At 41.8% G+C, this 19,580-nt stretch overlaps 1 protein-coding gene across 1 annotated transcript in view; it reads left to right on the top strand.

The window, feature by feature from the left end:
• ARID5B (AT-rich interaction domain 5B) overlaps nucleotides 1–19,580 on the top strand; it is a 192,181-nt gene that overhangs the window by 87,098 nt on the left and 85,503 nt on the right. Inside the window, exon 4 of the mRNA XM_005699068.2 lies at nucleotides 3,541–3,771. Within this exon, the coding sequence (XP_005699125.1) occupies nucleotides 3,541–3,771 (231 nt within the window). The remainder of the gene's footprint in view (nucleotides 1–3,540; nucleotides 3,772–19,580) is intronic.

Raw genomic sequence — 19,580 nt, 5'->3', positions numbered from 1 at the left:
ACTAACTTAACCAGAGTAGAAGAATTCTAACTTAGAACAGGCTGAATTCCACAGTTGTGGATAAAACAGAGGTCTCCTATTTCATTTGATCAAAGACCACCATCCTCACTCCTAATGTTATAAATTAGTTAAATCCCTTCAACAACAACAACATGTCAAAGGAAAGATAATTTACTTCAGCCACACCCATATAGGAAAAGAAATCAAGATGTTACCCTAAGGATAATGTTATTATTGACATTTTGTCATAATGAAAAGCTCATCAAACTTGAAGTTTAAAAGTTGAGTTGTAATCTCACCTCTATAGAGTCTGAATCTGGACTTTCCCATCTCTAAGGGAATATTAACAAGGTGTCATGGCACTAATAGTATTGTTGTGAGAAACAGCAACAAAAGATATGTTGTGTGAAAGGCCTTTGTAAATTTTAATGTTTTATTATTAGCACCAGCCATCGCAGTAATATTTTTGCTCTGCTTTCTAAGCAGAAAAGCAGTTCCTCGTATTTTTGTTTAAGAGTGCTTTTTTACATTCACTGTCTTCTGTGATATGTGTAACAATGTTAGTAAAGTGGCAAGGAGAAGGGAATTTGGTCCCGTATTGTTTCAGGTACAGTGGGGTTTTGGACAGAAACATAACCTGAAAATAGGAGTGTGTGTGTGTGTGTGTGTGTGTGTGTGTGTGTGTGTGTGTGTCTGTGTGTGTGTCTGTGTGTGTGTGTGTGTCTGTGTGTGTGTGTCTGTGTGTGTGTGTGTGTGTGTGTGTGTAGAGAAAGATCAAAACCCAACAGAGTAAATCATTGTAAGTCTATGCAAAAAAGCTAAACTCAGGTGGTGTTTTCATATTTTAATGTACATGAACTATCTGGGAACTTGTCAGAGATATAATAAATTTCTGGGCCACTGCCTTAGACATTCTGAATCAGAGGTTCTTAAGGTTCTCTGCCTTCCTGCATTTTCCTGTGTGATTCTGATATGGGCAGTCCCAGAACATTCTTAGAGATGCTGTCTCCAGAATGAATGGACATCGTTCTTAGCATGTGTTTCCATGACTTGGGATCACAGGAAATTTGCTTTTTTTTCTTCCAATAGAAAGAAAAGAACTCAAGGTTTGGTTAGTGTTTTATAGACTGTGTGAAGAAATAGAGTCACATGTTTCGAGGATGAGGGAGTTAAAAAAAAAAAAAAGTCATTTCTAAGCACAGAACATAGCCAGGAACTGATTTCATCCAGAAGAGATAGTTAAGAAGAACCCAGAGATGGCATCCTCATGGAGAATGAAGGAATAGGAAGGAACTGAAGTGGTCCCAAGAGTCCAGGTGACATCTTCTGCTATAAAACTGACTCTGAAACATCCACTTTTCCCCACATCATTCAACCTTAAAGTATGACTTTCTCCATTTCAAGAATGTGTAAAGACACTAGTACAGCCCCCATCCCCCCCCCACACCACCACTCCCATCACAGTAGTGAAATCTGCAGGCATTATTATGGTTTTACTATGTACCAGAGATGGTGTTAGGGGCTGAGCATGCTGAAATAAATCCTGGGGGTTCATGGTTATACTCCCTGACTGTCATCTTGGATGATCTTGGACAAATCTTGGTCATCTTGGACAAATAGAGTGCAATAATGCCGTTGACACATTAGAGGCTGGTTCTTCAAAGAGTACTCACACACTCTGGAATTCTGAAGATGTTTTCATGAATATTTTCACTAACATTTTTTTTCACGTTATAGAAAGCACAAATTTGAGCTAGTGTCTTGGTGCACTGTAGAAATCTCAAGTGGGCATGCCTTGGGACATGTATCAGCGTCTTCAAACTATTTTTCACTGGGGACTTGCCTTCAGTGTAAACATATTTCCATTTAATTAAGTGTGCCAGCTGATGAAGTGGCTACCCACAAACCAGGCAGGAGTCTAAGCAACATAAACTGTTAAAAGATGTCATCTTGAAAGCAGCTACACATCTCCATTCTGGAAGAAGCCTCCAGCCTGAGGAACTAAGTGAACATAATTAGAAGCACATCTGGGTATTGGCCTCCTGTATGAAAAGGGCACATGCAGCACCTTCCATTGGAACTGGTTATGTTCCATCGTTATGTTCTGTCCTTCCTCATTCGTCTCCCACTGGTTGCCAGATGGCCATGATAATGTTGGTATCCTTAACAACTGTTTCGTGCAATTCCCTGCAGCATGGTAAAGGCTCGAAATATTGAGTGTTTTCCCTTTGGATAAGCAAGTGACATATCTGGGAATTGCTTGCGAACGCCCTGATGGTGTGGTTATAGAGAGTGATGGCAAACTGGGTCATGGAGCCCAAATTCAGCTTGACATTGTGCAGATGGCACGATACCAAAGGGGAGGGGGAGGTTGCCATTTCTCAAGCTTAAGATGAAAGAAAAATTAATCCATGCAGAATCTGGTGTTTGTAAATATGGTGACATGTAAATAAGCATTAAGATCGTTATAAGAGAGAGCTTCATTAAAGTTGCTGAAATGTTCTCCTGAGTTAAGTTGGTTCTGATGGAGCTCTCACAAGGATGCTTGGGGAGTCCTCTCAGTGTGGTTCTCTGAATTGTGCCAAGTTACCAGATGGATTTGAGGAACATTAGAAGATAGGGGGTATGGGTCAGGGGAGGGTGGAGAAGGTGGATGTATCAATCACACTGAGATAGATCACACTACAAAAAACAACCTCCAAATCAGACTCCACTTGAAACAACAGGTGTTTATGTTGTGCATCCATTTAGGACCAACCAGGTGCTTTGTTCCATGTTATCCTCACTCAAGACCAAAACTGGCTGAGTAGCCACTATCTGAACCATTACAGATGTCCGGAACAAAGGGAGGGAGACAGTATGGTTAGCTGCACTCTGGCTCTTAAAGGTGCCACCCACTTCTGCCATATTTCACTGGCCATAACCAGTCACATGGCCACTTGTCTTCAATGGGTGGTCTTTCCATAGGACCATAAGGGGAGCAAGATATATTCACTGAACAGCACTAACAACCAGCAGAGCAGGTGATGATCTGGAGACCCATGGATATCTCTCTTGGGCCAGATGGCCTTTAGAAGGCTTCAAGCACTGAAGGATTATATAATCCAAAATAAAAGCAACACGAAACTGTAGAAAGAAATACAAAGAAGCTCAACAAAATTCTGAATTTTCCTATTGATAAAATAATCATATTAATTATAAATAAAATATTTTTATGCACATCAGATTCTTTCAAAACAGTTTTCTGGTTCTGCTGCTTGCCAGGGACCTAAACCTTCTTCAGTCTGTCTATGGGGTTATGGATCCAACTCGTTCTTTCTTTATCGGTTCCTGAGGCTTTTTCATGGAGCTGGATGAGTAATGGGACTGAGAGGATGCTGGCATCAGCCAGACTGTGCTAAAGATGAACCAATACAAGAATTTTGCTGAAGACTATATTTTTAATACAAAACCAGAGGTGAACATTGAAATGATGCCATGGCTGCCACAGTTCTTTGTTGGAGGGAAGAAAGTGACGGAAGTGTTTTCTCGATTGTCTAGGGGAGGACGAGGAAGAAACAAATGTGATCGTTCTCAGCTACCCTCAGTACTGCCGCTACCGCTCCATGCTGAAACGCATCCAGGATAAGCCATCTTCCATTCTCACGGACCAGTTTGCATTAGCCCTGGGGGGCATCGCAGTGGTCAGCAAGAACCCTCAGATCCTGTACTGTCGGGACACCTTCGACCACCCGACTCTCATAGAAAATGAGAGCATATGTGATGAATTTGGTGAGTCTTTTCATGATATATTTTTTTTATCCTACATGAAACTTGTGCATGTGTGGCTGGTTGTTTTCAGTTCTTGTTAGGAGCAGTGGTGGGGAACGGGGCTGACTTTCACAAGCCTGGTGTGCCGCCCCCACCCCCGTCTTCCCCCAGTGATTGCCGCAATAAGACGTCACCGCCTCCTTGGCAGCCTCTGTTTCCCAGGGCACAGGATTATTATTTAGAATTTGTTGTTCAAGACAGAGTCTGAAATTGCTTGGTCGACCTTGAAATTGGACTTTATAGGACAGGAAGCTTTTATGCTAGTCGTTTCTTAAAAGGCTTTGGCTCTTCAGATACTGATTGTTTTAAATTTGACTGATTACTCCCTTTTCCATGGTATGCACGCATGCTAAGTCCTTTCAGTTGTGTCCAACTGTTTGTGACCCTATGGACCATAGTCCTCCAGGTTCCTCTGTCCATGGGATTCTCCAGGCAAGAATACAGGAGTGGGTTGCATGCCCTCCTCCAGGAGATCTTTGTGACCCAGGGATCAAACCTGCATCTCTTATGTCTCCTGCATTGCCAGATGAGTTCTTTACTACTAGTGCCACCATAAAGAACTATAAAAATCACTAGTTTAAAAAGAATGCACCATTTTAACCACTTCATTACTGTAAGGTAGATAGATAGATATGTAATAGATCCCTATGCCCCTGAATTTTGAATTGCTATGAGCTGTATATGTAAAAATCACATCAGTTTCAAAGACTTGGCATGAATAAAAGATTGTAAACTAAATTTTAAAAATAAATAGTTAACTTGGGTTAAATTTAGCTGCTTGCTGCTAAGTCGCTTCAGTTGTGTCCGACTCTGTGCGACCCCATAGACAGCAGCCCACCACGCTCCCCATCCCTAGGATTCTCCAGGCAAGAACACTGTAGTGGGTTGCCATTTCCTTCTCCAATGCATGAAGGTGAAAAAAGAAAGTGAAGCAGCTCAGTCGTGTCTGACTCTTAGCAACCCCATGGACTGCAGCCTACCAGGCTCCTCTGTCCATGGGATTTTCCAGGCAAGAGTACTAGAGTGGGGTGCTCTTGCCTTCTCCAATTTAGCTGATAGAATTAAGCTATTTAGGTCTTAGTTGCTGCTGCTGCTGCTGTTGCTAAGTCACTTCAGTCATGTCCGACTCTGTGCGACCCCATAGACGGCAGCCCACCAGGCTTCCCCGTACCTGAGATTCTCCAGGCAAGAGTACTAGAGTGGGTTGCCATTTCCTTCTCCAGTTTAGCTGATAGAATTAAACTATTTAGGTCTTAGTTAAGAGGCTGAAAACATCAAGAAAACAATTGCCTTGGTTTTCACTATTCCATAATACTGTATTTAGTTCCCTTCTTTAAGATCATATGCTGTCCTATCTGTTTAAATTTCTTGGATGTGTTCAAAATATCTAGAGAGTAAGAAGTTACCAAATTTGTAGGTTTTGCTTGAGTCTTCATCTATTTTCTTACATGTATAAGTAGTATTTGAGAAGGAAATGGCAACCCACTCCAGTATTCTTGCCTGGAGAATCCCATGGACAGAGGAGCCTAGTGGGCTACAGTTCATGGGGTCACAAAGAGTTGGACACGACAAAGAGTGACTAAACAATAACGATAATATCTTTCTACACTATACCCATTAAACATGAATGTGTGGCCTTGTATCTGTATCTGCATCTCTGTTTAGCTGACTGCTCATGAGTTCTCTGGAGACAGAAGGAAAGGAGGAGAAGATAGCACATCCTCGGTTGAGGAGACCTTGCATGATGCCGTGAAAGATTTGAGACAAGATAAAATCACATCTCTCAAATCTTCACTTTCTCAAATCTTCCTTGAAGATATTGGATCATATCAGAGGTTCTCGATAGGCTGGGCAGGGATATCAGAATATTCTAGGGGTGCATCATCATAGTACACATGTCACCTGGAAGTTCCTATACTTACCAAGGCAAGAACACCCCCACCTCCCCCTGTCCCTTCCCTGGGAATCACCACCATAGAGCAAGCAGGGTGATAACTGAGCCACGCTGACCCCTTCATTGGCACCTGGGTGCAGAAGGGGTGGAGACCTGAGGCCTAGAGAGCATGAGGGCCCTTTGAGCAGGAGCATTGCTTGATTCTGTTGGGTAATGTTTTTCCAAGGATGCCTCATTTTGCGAATTATGCAGATTCAGATTATTCTTCTCAGTCGTCCCAGGCCTTGCCGTGGCTTGGGGAGTCCACGGTGACCTCTCTAGGCTGGTTATTCATGACACCAGCAGCCCTGGAGCAGGGGCAAGTGGGATGTTGTAAGTAGGTGTGGTGGACAGAGGAGGGTGAGGGTGACCAGATGGCTTATTTGGATCCAAGAAGGAGAGGAAGAAAGAGCAGAAGTGGACCTAAGTTTATTAGACATGACTCTTTTGGGGTTACAAACTGTCTTTTTCAGATGCCTTCTACAACTCTGGCTTATCAGTCTGTAAGAGAGTAATAGTGTTTATGCAAGTTATTTTTTCCTTTTTTCAAGAAGGTTTCCTTGTCATTCATAATATTGAAATAACCTTTTTTATTCAAGTAGTTGAATGTATCCAACACATTAAAAAAAAAAAATCTTTCCAGATCAGCATTTATAAATCTTCCCTTTTCAATACTTTTTTGAGTTTTTCTTTTTCTAGCCCCTACTCTCAAACCCTCCATCCTGCATGCTACTCAAGAGGTCTCTAAATTCTTGACGCAAAATAGAATTGAAAAAATGCTTTCCCTAATTTAAGTGTATTCAGATTTAGAGTTTCACAATGTAATATAATGAAAAAATGTTTTAACCTTTTTGGCTAAATTAAGAGTTATTAGTCATTGAATTTCAAAGCTGTTGCATCTAGAATTGGTAATAGAAGTTCCAATTTAACAGTGATCACAATGGTTGTTAAGAGTTACTAAATTAGTTTTAAATGTTCTCACAAACACAAGCATCTGACTTTTAAATGTTTTCCTGAACTTTCTTCTGGTAATGCTGCTTTTTCTTCTCCAGTCTCTTAAAGTGGAAGCTTTCTTTTGGAATAAAGGTACCTTTGTTAAAGAGCTTCTAGATGACTAGTCTAAAAATTAGAATATTAGTATTTTTGTAGTTAAGTTTGTACTTCAAATATTTGGTACTTCTTATAGGATTTCATTTTAGTTTTAGTAAGAGAAAAACAACAACAACCACAACAACAAAACCAAAAAACTTATTCTGACCTGATTCAAAAACCTTCACCAACATCCCTCCTTCACTTTCCACTTCTGGTCATACATCTTAATTTCCAGAGAAATTCCTTTTAAACCTCCAACCGGTGCTATTTGAAATCAGCATGGATTAAAGGGTTTGTTAAAACGTGGGGTTGGGTTTCTCCAACCAACTAACAGTTGGTGGAAGAACATAAATTTAATTAGTGACTGGCATTAAACAAATGTTCCTAATATTAAACACTGCCAGATGACTGAAACACTTCTGTCAGATTACCGTGAGTGCCAGGGGGCCCACAGATGAATTTTCTACACAGTATATATTCTGTACCACACGTTTGGTGACTTCAGTAATTGGTCAAATGTAATTTAGGTAACAGTATGCCTAGGCTGTAAAAATCAAATTTTATTAGCCATATCACCAGGTGGATGAATGGTAGAGCTGATGGCAAAGAGTTTATAGTATTTAGCAGCTACACCTTTGACACATGAAATTCATAAATTGCCATAAAATACCTCCAAGGCCCTTCTCAAAAGGACAGTGTCTGCTTTCCTATGATTAAATAATGTTTATTTTATTAACTAATATATTTTTTGCTCTCTTCTATTAAATGGGGTTACAGAGTGGGGGTGAGAGAGGGGTTTCAAAAGATAAACAAAAGGCAGTCCTCAATCATTTTGAGGATTTAGAGCCTAATTGGGGAAGACAGGATTAGCACAACTGAAAGGTTCACTAATGTTACAGGAAAGTCAGGGACGAAGTATTGGATGAGTGTTGCAGAAAGCAAGTGCAGGAGGCATTTCGCAGTGAGCTGGGGCTGTGGAGGAGGTGGCCTGGCTGGAGAAGATAGTCATTGTGGTGAGGGGTCGGGAAAAACCTTGTGGAAAAGGCAGGGCTGGATCTGGTTTCTAAAAATAGAGAATAGTGGGGGAGGAATAACTTGGGAGATTGGGATGGGCACATGCACTGATAACTAATAAGAACCTGCTGTGTAGCCCAGGAAACTCTTCCTCAATTCTCTGTAATGACTTATGTAGGAAAAGTCTTTTTAAAAAGAGTGGATATATGTATATGTATAACTGATTAACTGTGCTGTGCACCTGAAACTAACATGACATTGTAAATCAACTATTCTCTAATGAAAACTTAAAAAAATACAAATAGGGAGAGAGAGTATTAGAAAAGTTTTGGCAATGCCTAGATCATTTAAAATTCACATTCCGACACCATTAGGAATGACCGTCTTCACCCTAGGTCGGTTGTTGGTCTCTCTTAGATTTGTTTGCCCACAGTCATCACTCTCCCGAGTCTGTGCCCTCCGGGTGGTTTTAATAAGTGGCCCGGTGCCCTCTCTGCTGGGAGGACATGAAGGTGAGTCAGAGGACCTGGGCTGGGACAACCCAGTCCATGGCTTTGCAAGGGAACTGGGCTTGCTTTCTTGAGCAGAGTTGCCCCCACATTTCTTCTGTGAGCCTTCCAGCTTATTCACATTCCCCAGGTTCATCTCTGAAAATGGACTTTGCTCATGTGACAGCCTTGCCCAACTGGCTAGACACCTCTCCTCCCCTTCTACCGTCTCTATTGTTTTAATGTCATCCACTGAATAACAAATTTAATTGAACAATAAAAGTAAGGCTTTTAAATCTACAATGAGTCCCTGTAAATAAATTCTCTGTGGAATTTTATGAAGCTGTTTAATGAAAAGTTTGATTAGAAACTATTAAAGAAAAATAGAATAGATGAAATTTTCATCATTTAGTCCCACGTTACAGTAGTGTCATTTTGACTTTTATTTACATTGAGATATTCAGAATAGAGTAAATATATCCTGGTTTTAATTAACTATTCTCCTTACTTGGGAAAGGTTATTTTAGGCTTGAAGGGTTTTGATAGCATACCATCTGCTTTCTTCACTGTATTTTGTTCAAGTCCCTTCTTTGCTCACAGTGCAGCGCAATGTCTAAACCTATGACATAAGCATAAATTGAATCATATTAATGGCAGGTGATAGAAAAGCTTAAGCCTAGACATCCTGCCTGCATTCTTCCATCTTGTCAGTTACAATGCTCTTAAAGGCAATATGCTGTTTTCTTAGCAAAAGAGAATTGGCTATTTCAAAAGCTAAAGCAATGGACTCCACATGAAAGCATTACGAAAACTGGTTGAATTGCACATGCAATGAGGAAATGAGCTTATAATAACGATGAGGGGAAAGTGACATTACGAATGGGATTTTTTTCCCCATAAAAATCTCTACATAAAATTCCTGGCCCCACTGTCCGTGTAGAATCTGCTAGCATCATGCATTCTCTGACAGCCCCCTACCTTGCTTTCAGCTCTTTTCATAATTTGATGATCCTTTGGTAAAACACATACTTTCATTTATAGTGTGTTCTTGTCTCCACGTTAGAGGAAACACACACATGCAAACATATTATCTGTTTTTCCTTTTAGAACAATAAGATGTCCACCAGTTTGTAATGCACAGTGTTTACATTAATATCACATAGATTGACTTCACATGTGCGAAGCCAAACCCAAACAGAGGCACCTGCAGCAGATAAATGGATAACTGTAAGGTATTAGCTCCTATCAGAGGTGTGAGGCAGACCCAATGTAAATGAGATGAAATCAGTTTTTAAAGGTGGGTGAGGCTAAATGGATTAAGACATGGTGGGTTAAAAAATAATAAAAATATGGTTTATTTTTGGTTTCAGTTTTCAAGTGCAGAGAGACAGAAGTAGTCATGCTTTTAAATTCTTTGGCAGATGGTGTGTGCCCGTGTGTGTGGGTGTCTTGACCAAGGAATGGGATGGGGTTAGAGGAAGGATGTGGTAAGTCACCTGAAAAGAACAGAGATGAGATGGACTGTCATCTTGGTGTTTGGTCCATGTATAGAGGAAACCATGAGCTCTGACTTCAGGGAGAAGTTGGCTACATCAATATTAAGGCGTACACTCTGCTGAGGGCCTGGAGGGCAACACGATGTAGTGAAAAGAGTTTTAGGCTTATAGGTATGTAGCCCAGGTTAATCAAGGCCCAACCGTGTGGCTTGCTGTGCCTCTGGGCAGGTGATGTAAGGCCCCTCACTTGTCCCATCTATAAAATCCTGCAGTAACAGCCCACTTGCTGGGCTCAGAAAAAGTTTGTATTCATTCATTTTTTTGAAAAGACATTCTCTTGATAAATGAAGATTCCCTACTGTTTCTATTAGAGTCTTAGGCCTTAGACAACTTGTACATAGTCATCTAAACCCACCTTGCATGTGTGGTGTTAGAAAGTCATCTAGTTTCATTCTTTTACAAGTGGTTGACCAGTTTTCCCAGCACCACTTGTTAAAGAGATTGTCTTTACTCCATTGTATATTCTTGCCTCCTTTGTCAAAGATAAGGTGTCCATATGTGTGTGGATTTATCTCTGGGCTTTCTGTTTTGTTCCATTGATCTATATGTCTGTCTTTGTGCCAGTATCATACTGTTTTGATGACTGTGGCTTTGTAGTAGAGCCTGAAGTCAGGCAAGTTGATTCCTCCAGTTCCATTCTTCTTTTGCAAGATTGCTTTGGCTATTCGAGGTTTTTTGTGTTTCCATACAAATCTTGAAATTGTTTGTTCTAGTTCTGTGAAAAATACTGCTGGTAGCTTGATAGGGATTGCATTGAATCTGTAGATTGCTTTGGGTAGTATACTCATTTTCACTATATTGATTCTTCCGATCCATGAGCATGGTATATTTCTCCATCTATTAGTGTCCTCTTTGATTTGCCAGTCTATGTTCGATGCAGGATGCAGGATGCTTGGGGCTGGTGCACGGAGACGATCTGGAGGGATGATGTGGGGTGGGAGGTGGGAGGGGGGTTCATGTTTGGGAGCTCATGTACACCCGTGGTGGATTCATGTCAATGTACGCCAAAACCAATACAGTATTGTAAAGTAAAATAAAGTAAAAATAAAAATGAAGAAAAACTGGCAAAAAGATAAGCATTACTAAATTTCAAAAAAATTAAAATAAACCCACCTTGCTCTTTGAATAATAAAGGAACCATTTTCCTAAGGCTCCAGGGCTCTTACTGGAACCTTAATGGAAAAGAAGTTTTCTACTTTTTACAGTATGTTTTAAAGACACTTTTCTGACTCTGCCCTGAATTTTTCCGTTTTCCTGTTGGGTGAAATAATGACATTATAGACAAAAAAGGAAAAAGCAGAGGGAGGGAGGGAAACAGAAGAAGGGATAAAACCTTGACTTTCTATGAAAGAAAACTCAGGACGTAGAAAATTATTTTGAAGCTTAAAGGATGAGCTGGACTCTGCCTCTTCCCCTCTAAACATCACATGTTTTGCTGGAAATGAAAGGAAAGGCAGTTGTTTTGTTAAGGATCATGGGAATTTGTAAGTGAGTAAACATTTTTTTCTTGCCAAAGTAGGTTTCATGGTCTCAGTGGATTTTGACGATCAAATGGCTTTGTTCCTGGTTCCTGTACAGACTCAGGCTTCCCCCGCCTGCCTGCCTACAGTGCCCACCCACCTCCCAAATGATAACAAGGCAGATGTTTCTCTTTAACTGAAGCCAAGTGGAAAAGGAGTTGTGCTTCTTATGTATTACTATTTCTGCAGAAGACCTTTACCTTCAAGAGTTCTCACTTGAAGGATTGCTTTGTCTTGGAAATTTTCTAGAGGTTCTGTTTATCGTTAGAGGATGGTCTAACCAAGGCCGCTCTTGGTACCTGCTCTTTATTGCATGTAGTTGCTGAAGTAGGGACTGAGAGAATGATAAGTTCATTGTGCCAGATAGTAAACCAAACCCCCAGGCAGCTGCTGGTCAATTGTGTGTAATATGCTCTAGAGTCCATGGAATGATTAGACTGTCATTGGACAGTCAAGCTTTGGCTTCCAGGACAGTAAGATAGGGAGGGCTGGAGAACGGGCTTCCTCAGGCACAGGCATTGGAAGCTGGCTGCCAACCCTTTGGGGGGGTTAATAAAAAAAATTTTAATGTTGCTATTGTAAATTAATTTAAAGTTATGATGTATGGAATGGGTAGGATTAGTGGATTTCTTTTCTATTTTTGAAACTTGAAAGGATATTTTAAAGTAACTCTGGACCCCCCTTTTGTAGCTGAGTGGACTCAATGGCTTATTAAAAACTATTTGGACTCATGGGTTCAATAAACTCTTGTCAGCCCAGAAGAAAGGATTTGTGTCTATATTGGCTAATATTTCATGTAGGATTTCTTAGAGAAAAGCAAGAAAGTTATATTTCATTACATTAGCAAGATCAACATATTGCTCTCTGTTGTTTTTCAGTCACCCAATCCTGTCCAGCTCTTTGCGATCCCATGAACTGCAGCACGCCAGGCTTCCCTGTCCTTCACCATCTCCTGGAGCTTGCTCCAACTCAGTCCATTGAGTTAGTGATGCCATCCAACCATCTCATCCTCTGTCATCCCCTTCTACTCCTGCCTTCAGTCTTTCCCAGCATCAGGGTCTTTTCTGATTGCTTTCTAGGATGAAACAAATATTTTTACTAATTAAATTAAAACACACAAACACACTGTATGGGAAAGAGCTGGGTCAATGAAAAATCACAGACAAAAAAGTTCTGGTTTGGGGTAGGGTTGGTAAAATGAGGTTCTGAATAAGTATATATTCATTTGAGTTCTAAAATCCTCATGATAAATGAATGGATATTCTCTGTAAACTCCTTTAGTCTGTTCCGTTGGGGAAACTGGATTGATTTAAGGTCCTTGGACTGTAGGGCAGGCTGTCCAAGGCTGCTTAGGTCTCAGCATGGTGCCTGGTACACAGTATGCACTTATCTGCACATTCATTTCACCAATATCTACTCAATACCTACAGTGCAAATCCTGATGTGGTCCTTGTGCAGAAAGTTGTAAACAAGACAGGAAACTTCCCCATTCTTCAGGAGCTTACAGCGTGGTATGTGGGAAGGGTATTGGCAAAATGTGAGCTAGCTATGGACCATATATCCTAGGCATAGACCCTACCTCACAGGATTGTTGTGAAGATTAGATTAGTTAATGACCGAAAGCACTTAAATGGAACATGGCAAGTACTGCTTAAGTACTCATGTTACCAGAATCTTCTTGTACCCCTTGCTCTACCCAATACAACCTTAACCACATATGGGGTCCACAGTGGTTCCTCAAAAATCATGCATAAAATTGTTTCATGCCTTTACAGACTGCTAGTGAAAATGAGGTATCATTTGCTACTCAGATTCATTCGACATAGGTTCATTCCAGAAATACTTGTTTGTTTGTCCTTCTGCCTGGAATGTTTCCACAGATATCATGGCCCTGGCTTCTTCTCATCATTCCAGCCTCATCTCAAATGTCTCCTCCCCAGAGAAGTCTTCTCTGACCATCCGCTGTCCACAGATCTTCTCTAACCCATCACCCAATGTACCATTGTCTTCTGACCCATTCATCGCTTTCAGAAATGAACTCCTGTATTCATCTCTTTACATGTTTTGGTCTATCTCCCCACTCTCCACTCGTACTATATATAAGCTCTTTCAGAGCAAGGAACTCGTCTGTCTTTTCACAACGATATGCCTGGAACTAGCACAATACTTAGCATATAGTAGGTGTGTAATCAGTATTGATTAAGTGGGGATTTCCCTGGTGTTCCAATGGTTAAGACTCCACACGCCATTCAGCATGACCAAAACATTAAATATATATGTATGTATGTATGTTGAACGGATACACGCATACTGTGCATCAGTATCATTGCTCTCTGCCAGTTTACAGATAAGAACACTTAAGCACAGCAATATTACACAGCTAGCAAGTGGTAAGGGCTTCCCTAGTGGTACAGTTAGAAGAATCTGCCTGCAAGTGGTAAACCAGGACTTGAACCTAGACAGTGTAACTCAATATCCGTGCTCTAAACCATTACACTAGCATGCTACTCACCTTGGTCCCTGCTCAGAAAGATCTTTCAGACTTCCTGAGATCATTAGGCAGACAGGAACAGATAACTGAGCACCAGGTCTCTCCTGTAAATAGGATCTGTAGGATTTAAAGGGATTGGTGTGCGTTGGAGGGGTTAAAGGAATGATGATAAAGATTCGAAATCCCATTAGACTGGGATCAAGTCTGAAGGCAGCCAGTGTCTTCTCTTGTCTGTGTGACTTAAGAGCAGTCTCCCTGTTGCGGCCCTTGCTGTCTCATGGTCTCTTTTCAGCATACCAGCCAGACTGATCACTTCTCTGCTGAGATCTCCCAGTGGCTTCCCACCTCATCAGAGAAGCAGATAATGAATACTGAGCCCTTTTAGAGCTGAAACTCTTTAGAAGTTGAAAGGGGGCAGTAGCAAACTAATGCTGTGTTCTCCCGCACTCTTTATAAGACATGGGGTTGTGATGCTGACAGGACTTTCATTATACACCTCTCTGTCATTTTCTGCTTAGAATGCATTGGCTTTCCCAACTTGGCATCCTTTTTTTTTTTTTTTAATGAAAAAATTATAGGTCTAATTTCAAAAAAATGAAATGTATGCAAGCTTTCCTGCTTCTGTCACTTCTTTATTCCTGTAGCACATAAATCATTTCCCTTTTTAAAATTAAATTTTGCTTGCCATGACTTGGCAATGGGTTTTCAAAGGAGGCAGAGTAGCCAAGCTACTCTGGGTCAGGAGCCAGCTGCGCTGCCTGCTCAGGAAATCTTCTCACTGCTGGCTGGTATGGACCTTGATTCCATCATCTGGGCTTTATGCTCCCTTTGGAAGTTACCTAGAAATTCTCGCCCTTACTGTCCTCCCTGGACCGCCTTTCTGGCTCTCCAGTCAGACATGATTGAGTGACTTCACTTTCACTTTTCACTTTCATGCATTGGAGAAGGAAATGGCAACTCACTCCAGTGTTCTTGCCTGGAGAATCCCAGGGACGGGGGAGCCTGGTGGGCTTCTGTCTATGGGGTCGCACAGAGTTGGACATGACTGACGCGACTTAGCAGCAGCAGCAGCAGTCACCATCCTGGAGGACGAAAGAATCTGGGACTTGGGCAAAATAAGATTGTGTGCGCTAATGCTTCTCGGGTGCTTATCCATGCATTCATTGAGCACTGACTGTTGAAAGCAGAACTCCAGATGTTGTTGGGATTTTGGCCTATCTTCTCAAGGCCCTTAAAAATGAAGTTGGTTGAGGTAAAACCTAGAGCAAGTGGTCACTGCCTCTATTATCTGTGATCCTTTTAACAGTCCCACATTTGACCCATGAGTGACCTTTGCTGCAAGGTCATAGTCCTAACATGCTGCCGATGCACCAGTCAGTACTGCCACCCCCACCCAGGCTGTTGACCCCATGGACTCACTTTTCCTCCATTAAGTGAGACAAGCATGGCACTAAGGAGTCTAGAGTTATTTCTGACATTCGAAGGAGGTGCTATCTGCCAAGCTTGGCGAATGGGAAACCTTGCCCTCTCAGGATGCTGTCAGGCATCTGCAAAGGGCTGAGGAGGTCAAAGTCTAGGTGCCACTGGCATTGAAAGATGAATGAAAGAGGGCCTAGAGGTCAGGAGAGGATTCTTAGAGGAAGTGGACCTTCGACTGGACGGTGACAGATTCAGAGAGAAGAACGGTATTTCAGGTGAGGACATGGAAAATACTCTGGACTTTGAAGCTCAGAGAATGAGGTGTTTTTTTTTTTTTCCTTTGCTGTTTTTAGCTTTCAGTGTAGACAAAATTCAGCCTCTATAAGCAAAACTCTTTTTTTTTTTTCCTCCTAGAAGATGTCACTTTCCCCTGAGGGCTCACATAGTTCTGGGTCCTACTGTCACAGGCCCCGTTGTGGTTAGGACCCAGAGGAAGTCTCTTGGAGGAAAAATCAAGTTGTCTCTTTTTAAATTGGAAATGTTCCCTTGGGTCCATAAGAAAGAAGGGGAGGGCTGCACCAACTTTGCGGCAGTGGGTAGAAGAGTAAGGAGTGAGGCGGCTGATTTCCTGGCTGTGTAGAGGGCTGCTTCTGGGCTGAACAAGCACCTTCAGAATCATCATCTGGGGCACTCTGCTCCTGTCCCTTCTGTGTTACTCGGTACTTTTCGAAAGTTATTCTTCCTTCTGCTTGGAACTAAAGTTAACAGTGTCAGCTGCATTTCTCCTCACTAGATTCTAAGCTCCTAAAGAAGTAAGAATCATGCCTTTCTCCTGTTTGTATCAATATATGTTTGTTGAAGGGCTTCCCTGGTGGCTCAGCAGTAAAGAATCTACCTGCAATGCGGGTTCAGTCCCTGGGTTGGGAAGATCCCCTGGAGGAGGGCATGGCAACGCACTCCAGTATTCTTGCCTGGAGAATCCCATGGACAGAGGAGCCTGGTGGGCTACAGTTCATGGGGTCCCAAAGAGACATCACACACGCCTGTTTGTTGAGATGATATAAAAACTTGGCTAGATTCCAGAGGGCTTCAAGTGTCCCTCATCTTACCACCTTCCTTAGAGTCAACTATGTCCTTTAATAGTAGCTCATTGCGTTGATTTAATTCTCAAGGGATACTGTCTAGTTCAAAGGAACTGGGTTTCTCTCAACATTTACTCACCTTTCCAAACCAGAGGAACAGCCTTCATAAATTGGTCCACGTCTTTGGTTGGTTATTGCTCATTTGTTATGATGCTTCACAGTCCCTGGAGTTTGCATGGTCTACAGGTTGCTCTTTCTGAGAAAGCTGAGAAGCACCCTTAAGTTAGAGCAAATGGTAGCCTGTCTCCAGGGTCAGTGCATCCAGCCTTCCTACCTCTACCTGTAGATAACAGAATTCATTGTGGAAATCAAGGAACAGTGATGGGGCTATTAGCATACAGGACATTGACAAGTTCTATTGAAAAGTGGGTTCTGTGGATCGGAAACATAGTACAGATTACAGGTCAGCCCGGAATCATATCCGAAAGTGTTGGGAAAGAAGAGGCTCAGCCAGTATAATGTTCATGATTAGGAAGATTGCTTGGTGGATGGCACTTAGGCCTGAAGTATACTTTATGGATCACTGACTGGCTCTGTGTTATTGAGGATGAGGTCTTCTATCTCCCGTAAGAGTTCTCCACAGAGAATCCCGCATGAGGCAAGTTCACAACAGGCAGATCACACTCTTCCTCACCGTTCCACATGGGAGCATTGGGTCTTTAAAATAAGAGAGCAAACATTTTGACAAAGATATCATGCATACACCATGCCAGAAGGTACCCTCACAGGGCGCTGACTCGAGTTCCGTCCCCAGCACATGCACTTTCAGAAGGAGGGAGGAGACTAGTGATGCTTGCTTCTTCTGAGGCTTGCTTTTATGCTTCGGAAGCGCATTCCGTCCCACAGTTCTTGAAAGAAAGGAAAGAGAAGTGTGTCAGGACTTGAACAAACAGGGAGTATTGTGGACACCGCCCTTAAATGGACTTGCTGACACTGGATGCTGAGGTCATCTGCCTGAGCTGAGGAGGTGGTCGCACACTGCCAGCCCTGCTAACTGCTCATCCTACCCTCAGCCGTGTCGTTCACACCTCACAGTGTCCTTCTCAGGGCAGAACTTTCCTCAGGCTTTTCAAAGACCTCCCAGTCTTTGATGCTTACCTCAGAACGACTCTCTAAAACCAAGAGCAATGACTCTAAAACCAGGAGCACGGGGGTCACTGGCCACATCGGGTGGTTGAACTGTTTAGCCAGTGGCTAAACAGCAATGCAGCAGTGGTGGGACCTCAATAGGACGTGGGCCTCAGCTTCTCACGCTGTGCCCTTAATGCTGTCCCCCGAAATGTGACCCAGTGCTGAGCGTATGGCATCACAGTTGCAGGATTCTATGCAGCAAGCCCTAATTAACCAGAATCTTCAGTTAACCAGATGCTCCCCATCCCTCATCCCCTTTTTATATTTCAAGAAGGAAAAAAAGGGTAAATAGTAAAAAAACAGCTCATATGTTTTTCAAAATATTTTTCTCATTATGAAATTATTTCCATTATGGAAAGCACAAGTATAATAATAATAATAATTGCCACTCTTCTGTGAGCATGAACCATATGTCAGGCCTTATGCTAAGCCCTTTCCATATATTTTCTTAATCTTAATAGCACTCCTATAAGGAGGCTCATATTAACCAGGGGAGGAAACAGACACTCAGAAAGTTTACAGCAAGGAAGCCACACAGCTAGTAAGTGGTCAGACTGGATTTCAGGTCGGGTCTGTCTGGCTTCAAAGCTGCTATGCTTATCCATGCTTTGATATTGCCTCCCTGAATAGCACCAATAATCTCATCAGTATTTATCTGTTTCCTTCCAGTCTTTCCAAAGCATTTTTTAGAGAGAATATTTCATATATGCAATTGTTATATCTTAAAATTTCAGTTATTGTAAAATAAACCTTTTCTCATATTATTATAAACATTTTTATAGACACCTTTTTAATGTTTGCATAATAGTACATTAAATGAATGTATCAGAGTTTACATACTCCCTTTCTGTAAGAAGTTTATATCGTTTCCTCCAGGGTTTTGTTTGTCGCTTTAATGTATAATGCATAATTAGCATTATAACGAACATCTTTATATATAAAAACATCAGCATTTTGGTGGTTTCTTTAGGATAAATTCCAGGAATCTCTTATTGCCAAAATTATTTTCCTTCTGAGCAGTAGTGGAGAGATCAGAGAATCAGCGCCTGCTAGAGCTGATTATAACTAAGCACATGTCTACAGAACCTTCCACAACTATCGCTGAAGATACTGAGAACCAGTGCTTGGAATGAAAACCCAGGGTTTCTGTATAGCTCTACAGCACAACAGGAAAAAAAGTTTCTAATACTGTGCTTAGGCAAGAAACTGAGCTTAAGCAGAGATTTTCCACCTCATTATCAAGTCTCCAGAATAACTTAAAATTTTTGATTTTTATTCTTAGACCTCCTGAATTTGCATGGGGAATGTCCTGTTACCAATTATTTTAATTACACTTCCACATGTAAGATTGAGGGTCAGTGTCATGGGACTACCTAAAGTGGAGAATGGAAGCTGACAACCTATTACTGCCAGCTCTTGCTTCCTTGTTAGCTTCTGTCCAGGCCTGATGGAGGAACCTGGGGCTGAAATTGGTGCCAACACGAGTGGGAGAGTGTGGCAAGAAGCAGCAGTAGAAGGTAGGGTCTATTACTTAGGCAGGGGTGCATGTATATATGCTCAGTTGCTCAGCAATGTCTGATCTGAGACTCCATGGACTACATCCTGCCAGACTCCTCTGTCCATGGGATTTCTCAGGCAAGAATACTGGAGTGATTTGCCATTCCCTCCTCCAGGGGATCTTCCCAGCACAGGGATCAAATGTGTGTCTTGCATCTCCTGCATTGACAGGTGAATTCTTTACCACTGAGACACCTAGGAAGCTCCCTCCTTAGGCAGGTGGCTCAGTTAAGACCTTGCCTTAAGTAAAAGTACAGAGCCAGGATTTTGGAGGGATACATGCTAGTGTATTAATTCCCAAGAAACTAAGGCAAAACACAGTGTACTAGAGAGGATGTTTGGCTGGAAGTCAAGAGACTCGGGTTCAGATCTAATCCTCATACTAAATAGGGAGCTTTGGCAACTCAGTTGACTCCTTGTTTCTGTG

This window comes from Capra hircus, chromosome 28 (assembly GCF_001704415.2).
Source record: "Capra hircus breed San Clemente chromosome 28, ASM170441v1, whole genome shotgun sequence".
Lineage (NCBI taxonomy): Eukaryota > Metazoa > Chordata > Mammalia > Artiodactyla > Bovidae > Capra > Capra hircus.
This window is presented reverse-complemented; position numbering and strand designations above follow the sequence as displayed.